Source organism: Priapulus caudatus, unplaced genomic scaffold (assembly GCF_000485595.1).
Source record: "Priapulus caudatus unplaced genomic scaffold, Priapulus_caudatus-5.0.1 Scaffold271, whole genome shotgun sequence".
Classification (NCBI taxonomy): Eukaryota; Metazoa; Priapulida; class Priapulimorpha; order Priapulimorphida; family Priapulidae; genus Priapulus; species Priapulus caudatus.
The window spans coordinates 304,246-319,967 of NW_014577332.1; the positions used below are offsets into that span (position 1 = coordinate 304,246).

General features: G+C 41.1%; 2 protein-coding genes across 6 annotated transcripts in view; one reads left to right on the forward strand and one right to left on the reverse strand.

Annotated features, from left to right (window-relative positions):
- The window catches only part of LOC106808385 (serine/threonine-protein kinase RIO1-like), a 13,772-nt gene extending 13,489 nt beyond the window's left edge, over positions 1–283 (reverse strand). Inside the window, exon 1 of the mRNA XM_014811087.1 lies at positions 81–283. Coding sequence (XP_014666573.1) covers positions 81–130 — 50 coding nt within the window. The 5' untranslated portion in view covers positions 131–283. The remainder of the gene's footprint in view (positions 1–80) is intronic.
- A 228-nt stretch (positions 284–511) lies between these two features.
- On the forward strand, positions 512–15,545 carry LOC106808381 (coagulation factor XIII B chain-like). Of its 5 annotated transcripts, none has more exons than XM_014811081.1 (15): positions 512–733; positions 3,149–3,399; positions 4,153–4,199; positions 4,457–4,571; positions 4,916–5,059; positions 5,377–5,461; positions 5,702–5,791; positions 5,952–6,079; positions 6,328–6,492; positions 8,460–8,521; positions 8,790–8,926; positions 10,878–11,083; positions 11,494–11,695; positions 12,369–12,516; positions 12,879–15,545. In XM_014811081.1, exons 2-15 carry the CDS (start codon positions 3,203–3,205, stop codon positions 13,088–13,090), a joined length of 1,938 nt encoding a protein of 645 aa, XP_014666567.1. In that variant the 5' UTR covers positions 512–733; positions 3,149–3,202; the 3' UTR covers positions 13,091–15,545. The 5 variants fall into 5 exon arrangements, with proteins under 5 accessions (XP_014666567.1, XP_014666569.1, XP_014666568.1 ...); XM_014811083.1 differs by having other exon boundaries at positions 540–733; positions 3,152–3,399; XM_014811082.1 differs by having other exon boundaries at positions 732–820.
- The last annotated feature ends 177 nt before the right edge of the window (positions 15,546–15,722 follow it).

Genomic DNA, 15,722 nt, shown 5'->3' on the forward strand with positions numbered 1-15,722 from the left:
AGACCGTGCCCGGCAGCCGTCAGATATACGCCGGCTGCCGGGCATATAGCCACTCTGTTATTATTTAGCATAAGACTTACCTTTCTTCAGCATCTGAAAACTGCCCTTCTACAAATGAACTAGACATCATAACTGCAATGATAGGCCTACTGTCGTATCGCCTGAGATTTAAGACCTTCGTGGTGGCTAACAAATAGTTGTGTATTACACTGATGGTGCAATATCATGCTCTCGCGACTTGGACTGGGCGCTGACATATTAATTACGTCATTTGGCACATCTCAAAAGAACGCACTTGTCTGATTGGTCCATCTTTACACATTAGGGCAGAGGTAACGACAAGTCTGATCTTAGATTTGTCATCAATTGCAGCAAAAATATATATACACATGCGCGTATATAGTAAAACATGATATTTTATATAGAACTTTAATTTTATTACTAGTATTCTTACTTGTATATATTGTTTTACGGTGGCTTTTCCTTGTTAATAATTTTTGTTACGACTGAGTAGGGCGGGGTAAAGACAGGTAATATTATTTTTTCCATACCCCATGCGTGGGCGAAACGTCTACAGAGCCCATCTACAGAAACTATGTCAAAACATCAATCACTCAGTACAGTAATAGCATTCGTTTTCACAAGGACGGATGAGGTAGCTAACAGCTTGTTTTGTAGACAAAAAGAAAAACACACGGAACTTGAAGTACTGTATGTGAAAAGGAAAACTCAGGTGATGGTCACATGCGGCGAGGCTGCCCGAATAACACGCATGTTAGGCGTAAATTAACTAGATTTCAACGTAAACTTACAAACACGGGTATTTGTGTAGGCTAGTATAGGCTATACTATAGCCTAGGCTATACTTAGTTAATAATATAGCCTAGGCTATGTTACATTAGCTCTGCTCTAGTACTATACTATAGCCACAGGCACTTGAAGCATATCAACAGTAAACATACGCCGCCGCCATCGCGCGTACACTGACACATATATATTAAGTGTATAACTTAATATATACTTAATATATACACACTTAATATATACATACACACACATATATATATATACACACTTAATATATATGTGTCAGTGTACGCGCGATGGCGGCGGCGTATGTTTACTGTTGATATGCTTCAAGTGCCTGTGACTATAGTCCGCGTACAGTTGCCGCTGCCAGCGGCGGTTAATCAACTTAATGTAAGCGGGCTATAGTACTAGAGCTAATGTTACATGTACTATTTATTACTTAATTATGGCCTAGCCCGACCTAGCTCCAAGAAACGGTATTGCTAGGGTTACAATCCGTCGCACAGCCTGGTCGGGCTAAGCCCGACCAGACTGTCTATACATTCGGTACAATTCGATTTTCTATACATACATGGTATTCTAACCCTAGCAATACCGTTTCTTGGAGCTAAGTTATGGCCCTGTCACACCTTGACCGTTGACGATTTAGCCAGCGTAGGCCGACGTATCAAAATTTCTCTAAAACGCTGGCGTATGTCGAATGAGTTATGGGTAAGTTTTGTATAAGTTATAGGCGCACGCTGAAGCACGCTGGTAGGCAGTATAGGCTGTATACGGTGTAGTATGGCGAGGTCGTTGAAAATTTTTTTGCATGCACAATTTTTAACATGCCAGCGTATGGCCCATACGTCCCGCATACGCGGGCCATAAGTTGTAGGTAAGTTATGCGATCGTTGACACACGTTACTTGTACGCTGTGGCTATATGCCCGGCAGCCTGGCACGGTCTTCGATTTCCTAAATGCCCGGCAGTTCCTACCCCTAACCCTAACCCTTGTTTACTTGAGATAACGCTGAAAATTAAAAACTGCCGGGCATTTAGGAAATCGAAGACCGTGCCCGGCAGCCGTCAGATATATGCCGGCTGCCAAGCATATAGCCACTCTGTTACTTGTAAGTTACTCATAAGTCGAAATACGTCGAGATAATGTCTAGCGTACCCAAAACTTATTTCTAACCTATGAGTAATGTGCTTTGAACCTATGTGTAACTTATATCGAACTTATATCTCCAACGCATATTGACGTATGTAGACGTATTTGACGTGTTCCGGACGACCACAGAACTTACTGAACGTGTTTCTAACTTACAGCTACCGTATAATGGCGTATTGGCAGCGTTTAGGGGAATTGGTATATAAAAATGGGGTTCACAGGAGGAACCCGTCAGTACTCCTCAAGACTCCATGGTAAGCAGATGTCCATGTCATCCAAGAGATGGAGGATCCGGCAAGGCTGAGACGAGAATACCTACTAGCTGTCCTCCAACATCAGCATGACCTCATCGATTTGACACTGTACCAGTTGCGTGCCAATAGAGCCAGGAGAAGAAGAGGTCGAACACGTGATCGTCAGCGATACGCTGCCGCGCGCTATGCATAAGTTTGACTATCATTAGGCATAAGTTGTGAACGCCGGCAACACGCTAAGCATTCGTTGGTATAAGTTATCTATAAGTTATTGAAACGTTCTATATAAGTTACTAATACATTATGTATACGTCCAACTCGTTATGAATACGCTATGTATACGACCAAAATTTAAAAAAACATTGATAGTTCAGCGTATGCCAGCGTTTTAGAGAAATTTTTGATACATCGGCATACGCTGGCTAAATCGTCAAGGTGTGACAGGGCCATTATCTATAGTGTTTCTGTGTTCATTGTAACTGTGGTGTTATAGTGTTTCTCCTAATTCTAGGAGTGCTGGCAGCTAGTGTACTGTGTAGTGTACCGTACCATGTAGAAGTGGAAGTGTGTATATCAATTAATTAAATCATGGAATAATCTGTATTAAGCATATGATGCACTAGTGACAGTGTGTATAAGTTATAACCTCATAGTCATAACCTCACAACAAGTCCAAGGGACTACAACAAAGACGAGGAGACAAGTTGATCCTGTATTCTATACCTATGGTTGATCAAATCGACAGATCAACACTGCGTATCGCAGTGGATCCAAAAATGAAGCATGGATGTACACGGACCATAATTATAATAATAATAATAATATATCAAACTATGCAACATTCTGTATGTGTAGTGGCACTAGTGCATGCACATACATTGGACGGGCACATTCTTTTTTTTGTTTCTTAACTTTTTTCTTTTTTTTATAGAAGAAGCCAACGAATATTCCAGACCGGCGACACATGTTTGGAATAGCATGAATAATGCAGATGTTTGGTCAACAACACCTAGTCTGCATTGCAGCATGGCTATATATCACCATCATACATATATATGCAGAGTCAGCAATAAGTACTATACCACCTTCAACAAAAACAAACATGACAACTGCTAGTGTTTTACACGGGTGTATATATTCTGGTCCAAAAGCTATTAAGCATGGGAAGGTACTTTTAACAAGGTAAGTGTGTTTATGTATATGGAATTTAAGCATACATGTGGTTACATTATCTGTTGCAGATTATTACATTGTATAAAAGTACATTCTATGTATAATGTTGTAATTAGCTATTAGCCGCGTTCACACGTAGCAAGAAATCCGGTATTTAGCGTTCACACGAGGCAAAATGCGCGGTCCAAGAAATACGGTATCTAAACAGATCTGGTTGATGTAAATACGCGGCTTCCCAGACCCCGAATAATATGCCGTGCTTGAGAAATACCGGATCTCTTGGACCGCGCATTTTCTCGTGTGAACGCTAAATACCGTATTTCTGAAGCCGCGTATTTTATAGACTGGTCCGCGCTCGACAGTTCGAGTGTAATGCGAGTGGAACTGTCGAGTGCGGACCAGTCTACGTATTTTATCGGCAGTTGGTGCGCATTGCATCGTTTATTTCGCATTGTTTGCTTGATTGTTTAAAGCAGCTCGCAGCTCGCAAATACCGTATTTCTGAAGCCGCGAATCAGCGTGTGAACGCTCGGCCGCGTATTTGTCTCGGATTCGGTATTTCGCAAATACCGTATTTTATAAATACGAGGTCTCGTGTGAACGAGGCTATTGTTTTGTAATATTGCTGTGAAATTCTTAGCTTTTCATACTATTTAATAATTTTCCTCTAGAAGGTTCCTCCAGCTCTTTTTGGATAAACTTCTCTTCAGTATCGCACCCTTATCAGAATATTTAATATATGTACTGGCGATTATTTTTCAGAGGAACAAGTCCAAATGTACATACAGAAGACCTGTTTTCGTTAGCAGGTATGTTCAAGTTGCATGGTTTGCCATCATTATTTTGCTGTGGAGTCAATCTATGCATTATTCACATATGTGAAAAGTTTCATATGTTCCTTTTAATGATAGTAAATTTTGCTGTACATAACATTATGATTTCTATCTTTGTCACTATCGAAAAAGTACAATAGACCGACGTCTGTTGCCCCTGTTTATTATTTACTCGTCTGTTATTTAAAATATATAAATTTACATATATGTATCTTTAATAATTTTTTCCACAGACAGTGCATCTGTGATTTTGAGTCCAGGAGATAGAATCTTGTACGTGTGTGAAATGTCATACCACCTCAAATATTTTGGGAAATCTGTGTCAGTGTACCGTCGAAGTTGCCTACGGTATGTTGAATGAAATCTGTTCTCTTAATCTACAATCTTAAGCTACAATCCAGTCAACAGAGAACTCGTATTCTACCAAATAGGAAAGCTTTGATAAATACAGCATCGTGGTTCGTACAAAATAATATGTTGGCTGTGTCGTGTCAGTGCGCTAGATTGTAGGGCCTGTGATAATTGTGATTTTTAAAGCTTTTCTATTTCTTATAACTCATATTATTAATGTATATACAAAGTAGTCATTCAGTTGTTGGACTCTTACGCGGTGTTTTTCGTTAATAATAAGGTTTATAAATAAGGTAAGAAATATACTAAGATTAAATAAGAAAGGTTTTGGCACATTTCAGGTTATTTGTGGATGATACACTGGATATATATTACATGTCTGGAAAGACTGTCGTAGGTGATCACTATGCCTGTGTACAAACTGCCTCTGCCACCGCTAGCAGTAAAAGTGAGACAACATGCAGTGAACCCTATCTGCGCCATGGGTAAGCATGGCATAGTAATGCTGCATGTTATACGTGCACAGCTTGTGATTCTGAATACAGTGAGTTCTTATGTTAGTACCATAATGGCTTCCAAAGTGCAATCACTTGTTCTGAACTCGTGAACTCAATTATTATCTACTCATAAATTATCTGGTGTATATTAAAACAATTAACGCAGCATTGTTGTTAGGCCCGATGTTTGTAAGTGATGAAATATAGCCCGGGCCTCACTGTACGCTGATTTTTCTGGGCAATATCTATGAGACGTGATTACATATAGTTGTTTCTAATTGGGTAACATTTTTAACTGTACATAGGTATGTAGTTAGTACAAGCTCATCAGCAATCTTTCATGTTGGAGCACACGTATCTTTACAGTGCAATGATGGCTATCATTTATCTGTAAGTATTTGTATTCAATATTTTGTCTACTCAGTCATTAGATATGGGTTAGGTGGTGTCATGTTTATGTAACTCACATTGCATGCAATGGTTGTAGTAAGGAGATGTGACTCCATTCTAATTCATTATACTTGGTTTTGTACATGTATACAGTGTATCGGGAATATGGAAATGATGAATGTGAAATGCCAGTTGTGCAGAACATAATCAAAGTTAAGAGTCTTGTGCGTAATCTTGCAGACTGGTGTGAGAAGTGCCAAAGTAAGGTGTCAGGTAGATGGAAACTGGCTGGACACTGAAGGAAAGGTTCCGGTTTGCACATCAGTCGAGGTAAGTGGATAGCGAATGATATTAAACAGTTAAAAATAGTAATGTTATTTTTTAAATTTAATCCAGTGTGGTAAAAAATTATAGTAAAAGGTATTTTTTTTATTTAATCTAGCATGGTAGTAATCATACTAGTAATTCTTTGTGATTGGGACATTTTCAGAAACGTAAGTGCGTATTACCGCACAAAGATCCGCATGGCAGTTACAACGTGTCTGGCAGTGAACTTGGCAGTGATAATACCGTCGATGTAGATACCGTCGTAATATACTTCTGTGACAAGGGATACAGGTGCGCAGTGAAAGATGCTATGCTATATTGGATAAACTAATGGTTAATCATCAATAGTAGTGGCTACAAATTTTTGAGATTTTTGCACACCTAGGCTAGTTTTAGCACCAATGGGACTTCTTATTTCATTCCTAAAAAAAATTGGCCATGGCTTTAAAGATATGTCAGATCCAACATGCATTAAAGGCGCAAAGAGAACCCTAAGGTGCAGAGCGTGGAGAGCTTACATTTGACGTTTGTCGTTGCAGCTTCGTCGGACACAACACATCGTCGGCGTCCGAGATGTCCTTCTGTCTGGCCAGCGGCGAATGGCTGAGCCAGCCGCCCAAGTGCAGCGCGCTGTGCAGTCGGCCGCCGGACATACCGAACGGTTTCTGGAAGCCTGCGGCCACCCAGCACGGACACCAGAAAGAGTAGGTGTCCTCCCCTCTGTTCGCGTCGGTCTATCATGTCGGTACATGCTAGTGCCTGCAGTTGTCACTGTGTTCCTATTGTTGCTGTGAAGTAAAAAACGCCACTACGTATTTATGTTTTTTGTGACGTCCGAATGGTATTGCAGGGTGCGAAATTAACGGGAGTCCGGAGTCAAATACTCCCTGATTTACTGTCGGACTCCCTGATTTGACATACACAGGAGCCTGTGTGACTCCCTGAAAATTCTACCATACTAACTAGTTCGTTCCGGAGCACAGCTTTGTGGAATTACCGTATTTTTTCAGCAAATGTCCAAAGAGATTTTGGCAGACATGCAACCGCATGAATCTTAAAAATAAGCACATGCATTATTGTTAATATCTTTAATTTTGAACCTCAGCCTGCGGACTCCCTTATTTTGCTGCGGACTCCCTTATTTTGCTGCGGACTCCCTCTTTTTGAGGGTAGGTAGTCCAGTCCGTTGGACTCCCATGTTCAAAAGTTAATTTCTAACCCTGGTATTGTTATCAGTCATGTGGGAAGTGCATGTGGGCATCTCTTGATAGAAAATCATTCTTTCACGTAAAAGGCACGAGATAAAAAATATTTGAGAAGCGTCGCGCCATTTGCATGTGTGAAATTTAATATGTAATCGATTAGTTTGAGTTCTGATCGCCGTGTTTTTTATTGGAAGACATTTCATTTATCATACCCCCGCCAACGAAGTTAGGGGGGGGGGGTATATTGTTTTCACTTGGTCGGTCTGTCTGTCTGTCCGCCACCAGACTTGTGCACAGATCTCCTCGAAAAATACTGGACCGATTTCAACCATATTTTGTACACATCACCAGTACCCAATGTAGTTGTACACTTGCGATGAATTTTTTGCGTCCGACATTTTCGGAAAGATTTATGGCGGTTTTTCGTAAATAAACCCATTTGGTTATATATGACATGCTGACGCCATCTAGTGCATTATTCCCCACGTCTTCACCTGCATAACAACGCACGCATTCCAACCGCTGTATAAAAACGTATCATCGCCATGTGTACGCACGCATTCCAACCACTGTATCCCTTCAGATAAGCGCACATATAACAGCCCCACATGTGGTTATAATCCATCTCTCTCTCTGTCTCTCTCTATCTCCCTCCTTCCCTCCTTCTCTCCCTTCCTCCCTCTCTCCCGTCCTCCTTCCTCTTTGTGTGTCTCTGTATGTGTGCGTGTATGTGTGTATGTGTGTTTGTGTGTGCGTGCGTGCATGTCTATGTGCTTGATGTTTTCCATGTTTTACTCTGCATTTGCTTGCACCTTCTGTGCCAGCTAATTTTTCCCATAAAGCCGTTCGTTGAAAAATTATACAATACACATACAGGCACCATAACAGCTCGAAGCGGGGGGGGGGGGGGTATTATTAGTCCCTCTCTGGGACAATAGCTGCGTTCACACGTAGCAAGAAATCCGGTATTTAGCGTTCACACGAGGCAAAATGCGCGGTCCAAGAAATACGGTATCTAAACAGATCTGGTATTTGATGTAAATACGCGGCTTCCCAGACCCCGAATAATTTGCCGTGCTTGACAAATACCGGATCTCTTGGACTGCGCATTTCCTCGTGTGAACGCTAAATACCGGATTTCTGAAGCCGCGTATTTTATAGACTGGTCCGCGCTCGACAGTTCGAGCGTAACGCGAGTGGAACTGTCGAGCGCGGACCAGTCTACGTATTTTATCGGCAGTTGGTGCGCATTGCATTGTTTATTTCGCATTGTTCGCTTGATTGTTTAAAGCAGCTCGCAGCTCGCAAATACCGTATTTCTGGAGCCACGAATCAGCGTGTGAACGCTCGGCCGCGTATTTGTCTCAGATTCGGTATTTCGCAAATACCGTATTTCATAAATACGAGGTCTTGTGTGAACGAGGCTAATCATTCTAGTTATTTCCTGAAAATTTGTTTTCTTGCAGACAACATTACCGCTATTATTGTCACGCTGATTACATCTTGGTTGGTAGTAGTTACTATAAGTGTAAGTATATCTGGTAATTACTATAATATCAATATAATAAACACTGGTAATCATTTTATTCGATTAAATGTAATCAAAGACCCTAATTATGTTAAAGTTTCTGTGCCATTATGTAAAGCTAGTAACGCCCCAGGTTAGTGAGTAACCAGTAAAATGTGCCTTTAGTGTAATAATTATTGTGCAAAATAAGCATAGCAGAAAATGTGCGCGAGCGTTTAGGTTGCTTTTGTGCTAACGATTAGAATTCTCATTGTGTCTGAATGTTCAGGCGACATGGAAAACCACGTGTGGAGTCCCGACACAATTCCACCACAGTGTTGGCGGAATTTGAGGTGTAACCCGCCACATGCTCCTCCACATGGCATGTACACGCCGGTGAAACCGCACTACGCACACGGTGAAATGGTGAGTTGTCTATCCGCATCACCTACCTCATGCTCCTCCCCATCGCCCACCTCATGCTCCTCCCCACATCACCTACATGCTTGTGAAACCCTACTACAAACATGGTGATATATGGTGAGTCACTTCACCAAGGAAACGAATCCTCAACCCATTTACTAAAGTTGCCCTACTTCCATCCAATGCACCAAGCAATGCAGTCCCTACCCATCCACCCCGCATAGCAAGCTACCCCCTTACCCATCTATTGCACTAAAGAATATCATCCCTAACCAGCCATTGTATACAATCCAGGATTGCAACCAGAAATTCTCAATGTGACTCATATTTTGTAGAAATTATAGTTTGGAATTAGGTAGTTAGCAGACCCTTCTGAGTAGTTTTATGTGAAAAATCGTCCTAATGCGAACCCAGCATCACAGCATCCCAGAGTTCCTGTCCACCCATCGGACCAGTGAAGCCCCCTCTACCCACCTATAAAAGTGAGGAAATACCTGCACACCAATTATAATGATGAAGGTGTTTCATTCAGTGCACAGAGTGATTCCCCACCCAATATACAAACGACCCCCCTCACACCCTGACCCCTAACACTGAAAGCCAATTGGAGAGAAGTTATAAAAGGAAATGAAACTAAACGTGATATAGGATTTCCTGCTCTGATATGCAATACTTGAGAATACACAGTCAGAAACTAAAGTACCTTCATTATTATAGTATTAGTGTGGCACGATTAGGAAAGTGCGTGGAAACGTGGTTAATTTTATTGTGATTCAAAACTCTCCTTCAATGACTAAAAGCACTCCTCCCCCCACACACACACACACATACACACTGATCCAACGCGAAGTAGCCTGACCTCTTACTGAGGCATATCTATATAAGTAACATCCTGCTGATGGCGTAATAGTTTGTGCGTCAGTTCATGCGTTCATTACGCATGTAGTGTTGTCCCACTTCCCATGCATGACCACGTATTTCCGGGTGAGATCACGGTGTGCCCCCGTACCTAACACTGCTCTCATGGCACACAAACGTAGGCTGCTATCTTCCTGCTATGATGCCGGGAGTCAGATTAGCATTCTTTTACAGACTGTAATAGCTTCATAGCGTGAGAAAATGGCAGATATCAATTATTAGAAATTAGAATATAGAATTATAGAATTAGAAATGAAGTTAGCTGTAATGCAATTATATTCTGTTGTGTTGGACGTGTATTTCATGTATTTGGTAGGCACTGCATAATTGTATAAGCTGATTGTGAAACATATATAATGCTCTAAGTCTCTTACATGTGTCCAGGGGCGGATCCAGAGGGTTTGGGTGACCAGTTTCCATATCTTCTTTTGCAGCTAGGGAGGTCCGGGGGCATGCCCCCCCCGGGAATTTAAAAAAATGAGGCTATATTTGGTGCATTCTGGTGAATTTTGAGGCCTGTGACCGGTTTTTGGAAACCGGTGCAAACCGGCCTAAATCCGCGCCTGGTGTCAGAAGGTCACCTTAGATATTTGTTTCTTGCAGCATGTCAAAGGTTTCTTTGCTGTACATCATGTGTCAGATTTGCTATGCCCTATATAAAATATTATAGAACATTTTATCTTCTAACTGTCTAAGAAGATGCGAGGGGAGGGAATTTTAATGATCTATGATAGCAATAATAGTACCTAAAGAAAGTAATGTAGCTTTTGCAAAAAATGCAAGGATTTCTTGGGCCTACTGCAGCACATATGAATATTGTTTCATGCATCAGGAAAATCTATGATATATATATATATATCAGGACTAGCATAATACCACATTATATTATTGTTATTTTCGTTATTACGTTATTATTATTATTTATATTATCATTATCATTATTATCATCATCATCATTATTACTATTATTATTATTATTATTATTATTATTATTATTATTATTATACCACATTATGTTTCTGCTGATTCTGTTCAGGTTGTGCTGGAGTGTGGAGAGGGCTACAGCGTGGCCGGCGCCAGCACGAAGCAGTGTGAGCAGAACAGCAGCTGGAGCGGCGGCGCGTCGGGCGAGTGCATGCCCGTGTCCGCGTGCAGCGCTCCCGCCGCAATCCCCAATGGCTGGATCATCACCGAGAACGACCAGCACGGCCACATGCTTGTGCGCTACTTCTGCAACGACAGGTAGCCACGCGGGCTGCGCTGCGAGTAGGCGGTGGAGACGGGGGAGGGGCGGAGCGCGAGAAGCGGCGTGACTCGCGTGGAAATGTCCGTGATCGCGTAGAACGTAGATCTGATGGCAGTTCTCTTTTTTAAAGTTTGGAATCGAAATCTCGTGGGTCACGAGATTTTGTGAACATGCACAAAAAATATTGAATTCTGAAACGTGTGTGGTCCCAAGGGTTTCGTTGAATAGATTGTGTACTGTATATGTATATACATATATATATATAAAGTTTTTAGATCTGTGCATTTACCTCTCATTCGTATCGTTGGTTTCCATGTTGTGTTTGATCTTGCTTGGACCTGATCACTTCGTGCCGGCATCAGTGGGTGGGTCACGCACATGCGTTTGCATTCTGCGCACGTTGCAGATACACCCTCGTCGGCTCGCAGACGCGCACGTGCATGAGCGGACTGTGGACGGTCGGGCAGCCGTACTGCCAGCGCCAGTACAGCGGCTGGTTCTCGAGCAACGTCGTCAACAAGACGCTCGTCATTTCGATCACGACGAGCGTGATCATCCTGCTCGCGTTCGTCGTCACGATGAGCTTCGTGCAGCGCCGCTGCTTCAGGGTAAGTCTCGCAGTGTTCCTCTGCTCCAGGGTAAGGCTTGTAATGTTCCTTGCTCCAGGGTACAGCCTTGCAACCGTCTCAGCTTCAGGGTAAGGGTCGCAATATTCCCTACTCCAGGGTAAGGCTTGCACTGTTCTTTTCACCAGGGTAAAGCCTCGCAACTATCCCAGCTCCAGAGTAAGGCTTGCAATGTTCTCTGCTTCAGGGTCGAATATAACCCTAGAGGCTTCTTTCTGGCCAACTATATGTGCAATGCAAAAGGCACCACTATTCCTAATGAAATCCATTATTTGTCTGCATACACAGTGAGTGTGTAATGAATAAAGCATTGCATATTCACTATTATTATTATTTTTAAACATTGTTATTATTGTTGTTGTTGTTGTTTATATAATTTCTTTTTTCATATTTCCATATTTTCACTTGCAGTATACACTACCTCATTCATTAGCTAATTCCGTTGTTCTAAGTGATAGAATATGGTGATAGAAGAATCTTGACGATCATAGAGCTTTCTGGTTGCTGCAATACAGAGAGCCGTTTGACTTTGGGGATGATTGCAAAACTTTCGATTATTACTGTTATACATGCAGTTCAATCTTAAAAAAATGGTATCACTGTTTTAAATGCATATAAAAATGATTGAATTCTGTTACGATGGTTATCATTTCAGACGGTTCGCAATTCGATATATCCTCCACAACACAGACGGTGCTTCCCTCTGTGGGATGATGTAGAAGATGATGTCAGCACGCTGATGGCCATACAGGGTTGTCCACCCAGTTATAGTGATGCGATGACGAATACAGTTTGTCCTCCAGGTTAGTTACTGTGCAGGACTCAACTTATCCAACTTTATAATTACAATTATATAACACTAAATATAAACAACCAAATTATATATACACGAGATGTGTATAATATTATCAAGAGTACATAATAGAGATCTATTAAGTACTCTTGATATTATATATCTAATCGTGTGACGTTATTCACTACCTAGTCCATCTAAACTATTGTGCATTTCTGGTATATACATGTACGATATTATTTGATACTCTCTTTTTTTAATAACGTCGGCTCGATTTTATTTCTGTAACAACGAAATTGGGCTTTTTATGCTTGTAATATGTGTGTGTTCATAATATTGTGATGATATACAAAACGTGTGTTTCCCTTTCAGACGAGGTGCCCACGTATGAGCAGGCGATCGGCAGCCATAACGAGCCCCTCATTAGCTTTCCTCCCGAATCGCCGGTGCCGCCGTACGACGAGGCCGTGCAGGCAGATCATCCTAGTGGGTACGCCATTCTAATCAACATGGCGGCGGTCGACGACGACGACGACCTGATCGAGAGCATACACGGTGAGGACGAACCGTTGCTCGTGGGCTGATCGGCGGCCATGACGGCACGCAAGAAGCGGACGGACTGGAGAGTAATATATCATTCGTTGTCGTAAGAGATTATTCCCCCAGCGCTGAGCGTGCGCAATGCTCCACGTGCCGTCGACTGTGTGTTTTGTTGAGTGTGGGGCGTTAGGTGCGCCGGAGCATTGCAAATTTAATGCAATTAGATGCAGTCATTCGTACTGACGTTGCATGCTTGCTGTCGTACGGCGGTGATCACTCGTATAGTGTTGTCCTTCGTAAAGGAAATGTTCCACCGGGGGTTGAGTTGCGATTGAAGTAGGCAGGAAGTGTCGGAGTTACGAACGTAGTCGATTCCCAGATTTTCTTCGTAAGTGAATTGAGTGGAATTCGCGAGGACTCGGCTGGCTTGAGAAGCGTAGGTTGGTTCATGTGGATGTCACGGTTTGTAGGTCACAATAATTAATGAAAAATGGGACATCGGTTGTAAGATTGGAATGCAAGTCACACGTACGTAACTCATGGGCTTCCTGTTGGTTTGTTGTGGAATCGATACGAGTTTATGTGATTAATGAAACAGGTTTCGCTTGCTTAGATGAGAGAATTCGTGAGTTATAGTGAATGGCTTATAATTACTATATATGTTAACTAAATTAGCCAATGAATTAACATTGAGTTTGACAATGTATCGAAGTCACTGTATAATTTGTATGGATATATGTTCATGTCAAATCTGGATTTGTGCACTGTGTTACAATTGTACATCAGGAAGCAGCGAATATTAGTGTTAAAAGGCACTTTATTTTTAAGTGCTACAAGTAGGACTTGTAAATATATTAGATGCGGGTGTATTGGTGGTGTAAATTAATGAATGCGCACTCACTGCTGGTTTTCTGCAATATTAGGCAAGTCAGTTTTCTTGTTACAAGCACTTACTGTATCGTTCAGTCGAGCGTTTAACCTAGTCAAAGCAGAAAGCTCAAATATTGGCTGGCATGAGAATCTAGCAGAAGTCTTTTCAGCGCAACGACTGCTCCTTTTATGGCATTTAGATACTGAAGTAAATACTTATGTACACATGGTGTCTATCAAAAAGCTGCCAAATCTTTACAGTGTAGTTTGGACGTGCCACCAACGACCTGTTTATTCATTTCCATAATAAAGGTGTAGGAGTAATACTTAATATAAGTCTTACGAGATATGCCTCTAAAAATATGTTAAAAATACAATAGTGGAATTCGATGATTCACCATATATGACTGTAAGGGGCATTGTAGTATATACCTCATTGACATTCCGGTGATGTTTGCATTTAGTATGAATTCTTCTACTGTGGCTTGTCAGTATGAGCCCTAGGAGTTTTGTGTATAAAGGCAAACGAGTTGAAATGCACAATTCGAACAGCCATGCTGAGAACAACGTGTTTGCATGAAAACAAGGTGCCAGTTGTGATCAGCAAGGTGGTGTTAAAGTTTCATTCGTTAACCATGACTATCTACCCTAACGGTTGATTGACCTATAAAATGCGTCCACGCATCGTGTGATGGCATTTATTTGAACGTGTGTTCTGATTTTTGTTTGTTTAACCCATTTGGTATTCTGCAGGGATGCATTTCTGTGTGCTTTGTCTTATACATGCACGTTCACACACAGAAGTAATACCAATGCCATGCACGTGCACATGCGCACCCTCACGAACGTTCAAACAGCAGTGGGTAGTCAATAACAATAATGCTAGCATAATCATTATTATGTTTCAATTCTGCTATACTTATGCATGTGTTTGCATAGGGATATGTAACGAATTTCAGTATATTTTCATGCTCCGTAGTATTTTATTATGTTCTAATTTTAGTTGTTTAACTTTTAATTTAGTCAGCTCATTTTCCCAATGTTGACAGCTCTTTTACAAACGTACTGACCATGCTCTACGACTGTCTAAAATCTCACCAGGACAATAAAATATGCATGTACATATTAGGCTACTCATTTTCTTATACAGGATTTATAAAGATGGTTTCTTCTGGCTATTGAAGCTATTTAGAGTATATTACCTTCGTGCTATTCTATTAATGCATTCCTTTGTCTTGCATTGTCTAGATATTATTGTCTCGTATGATATGCTCTCAAAGCAAATTATTACCACTGCTTCTGCTCAGAAGTGCGAGTAGTTTTCAAAAACTAAAATAGTAATTAATATTTGAGCGCCTACCATAATGTAGACGAGGCTTATTGTAAACGGAGTATTCCATATCAACATGGCAAATTCATTAACCCTCGGGAATGGAAGCCCACGACAAAATGTAAAATAAGATTTGTCATCTATGATAAAACTGTGATAGTGTAGGCGGATATCGAAAAAGCCCAAATGGGTTTGAATCTTGTAGAAAACATTTAGCAGTGTTGTGGTTCATAATCAACTTATATAGGCCTACCATTACATAATACACAAATAAAATGTTTAAAAAATTCATACAACAATGTTGGCTTTTATTATATGAATTATATGTCAATTTTTTATTTATCATAAATTACAATAATACAATAGTTAGTATCGTTAGAAAGACAACAAACGTTCCACAGTAGACACCTAGTATACAAATAAGATTCTGGATAACCACAAACACAAACGAGTTGACAGACAAATCACTGCATCAC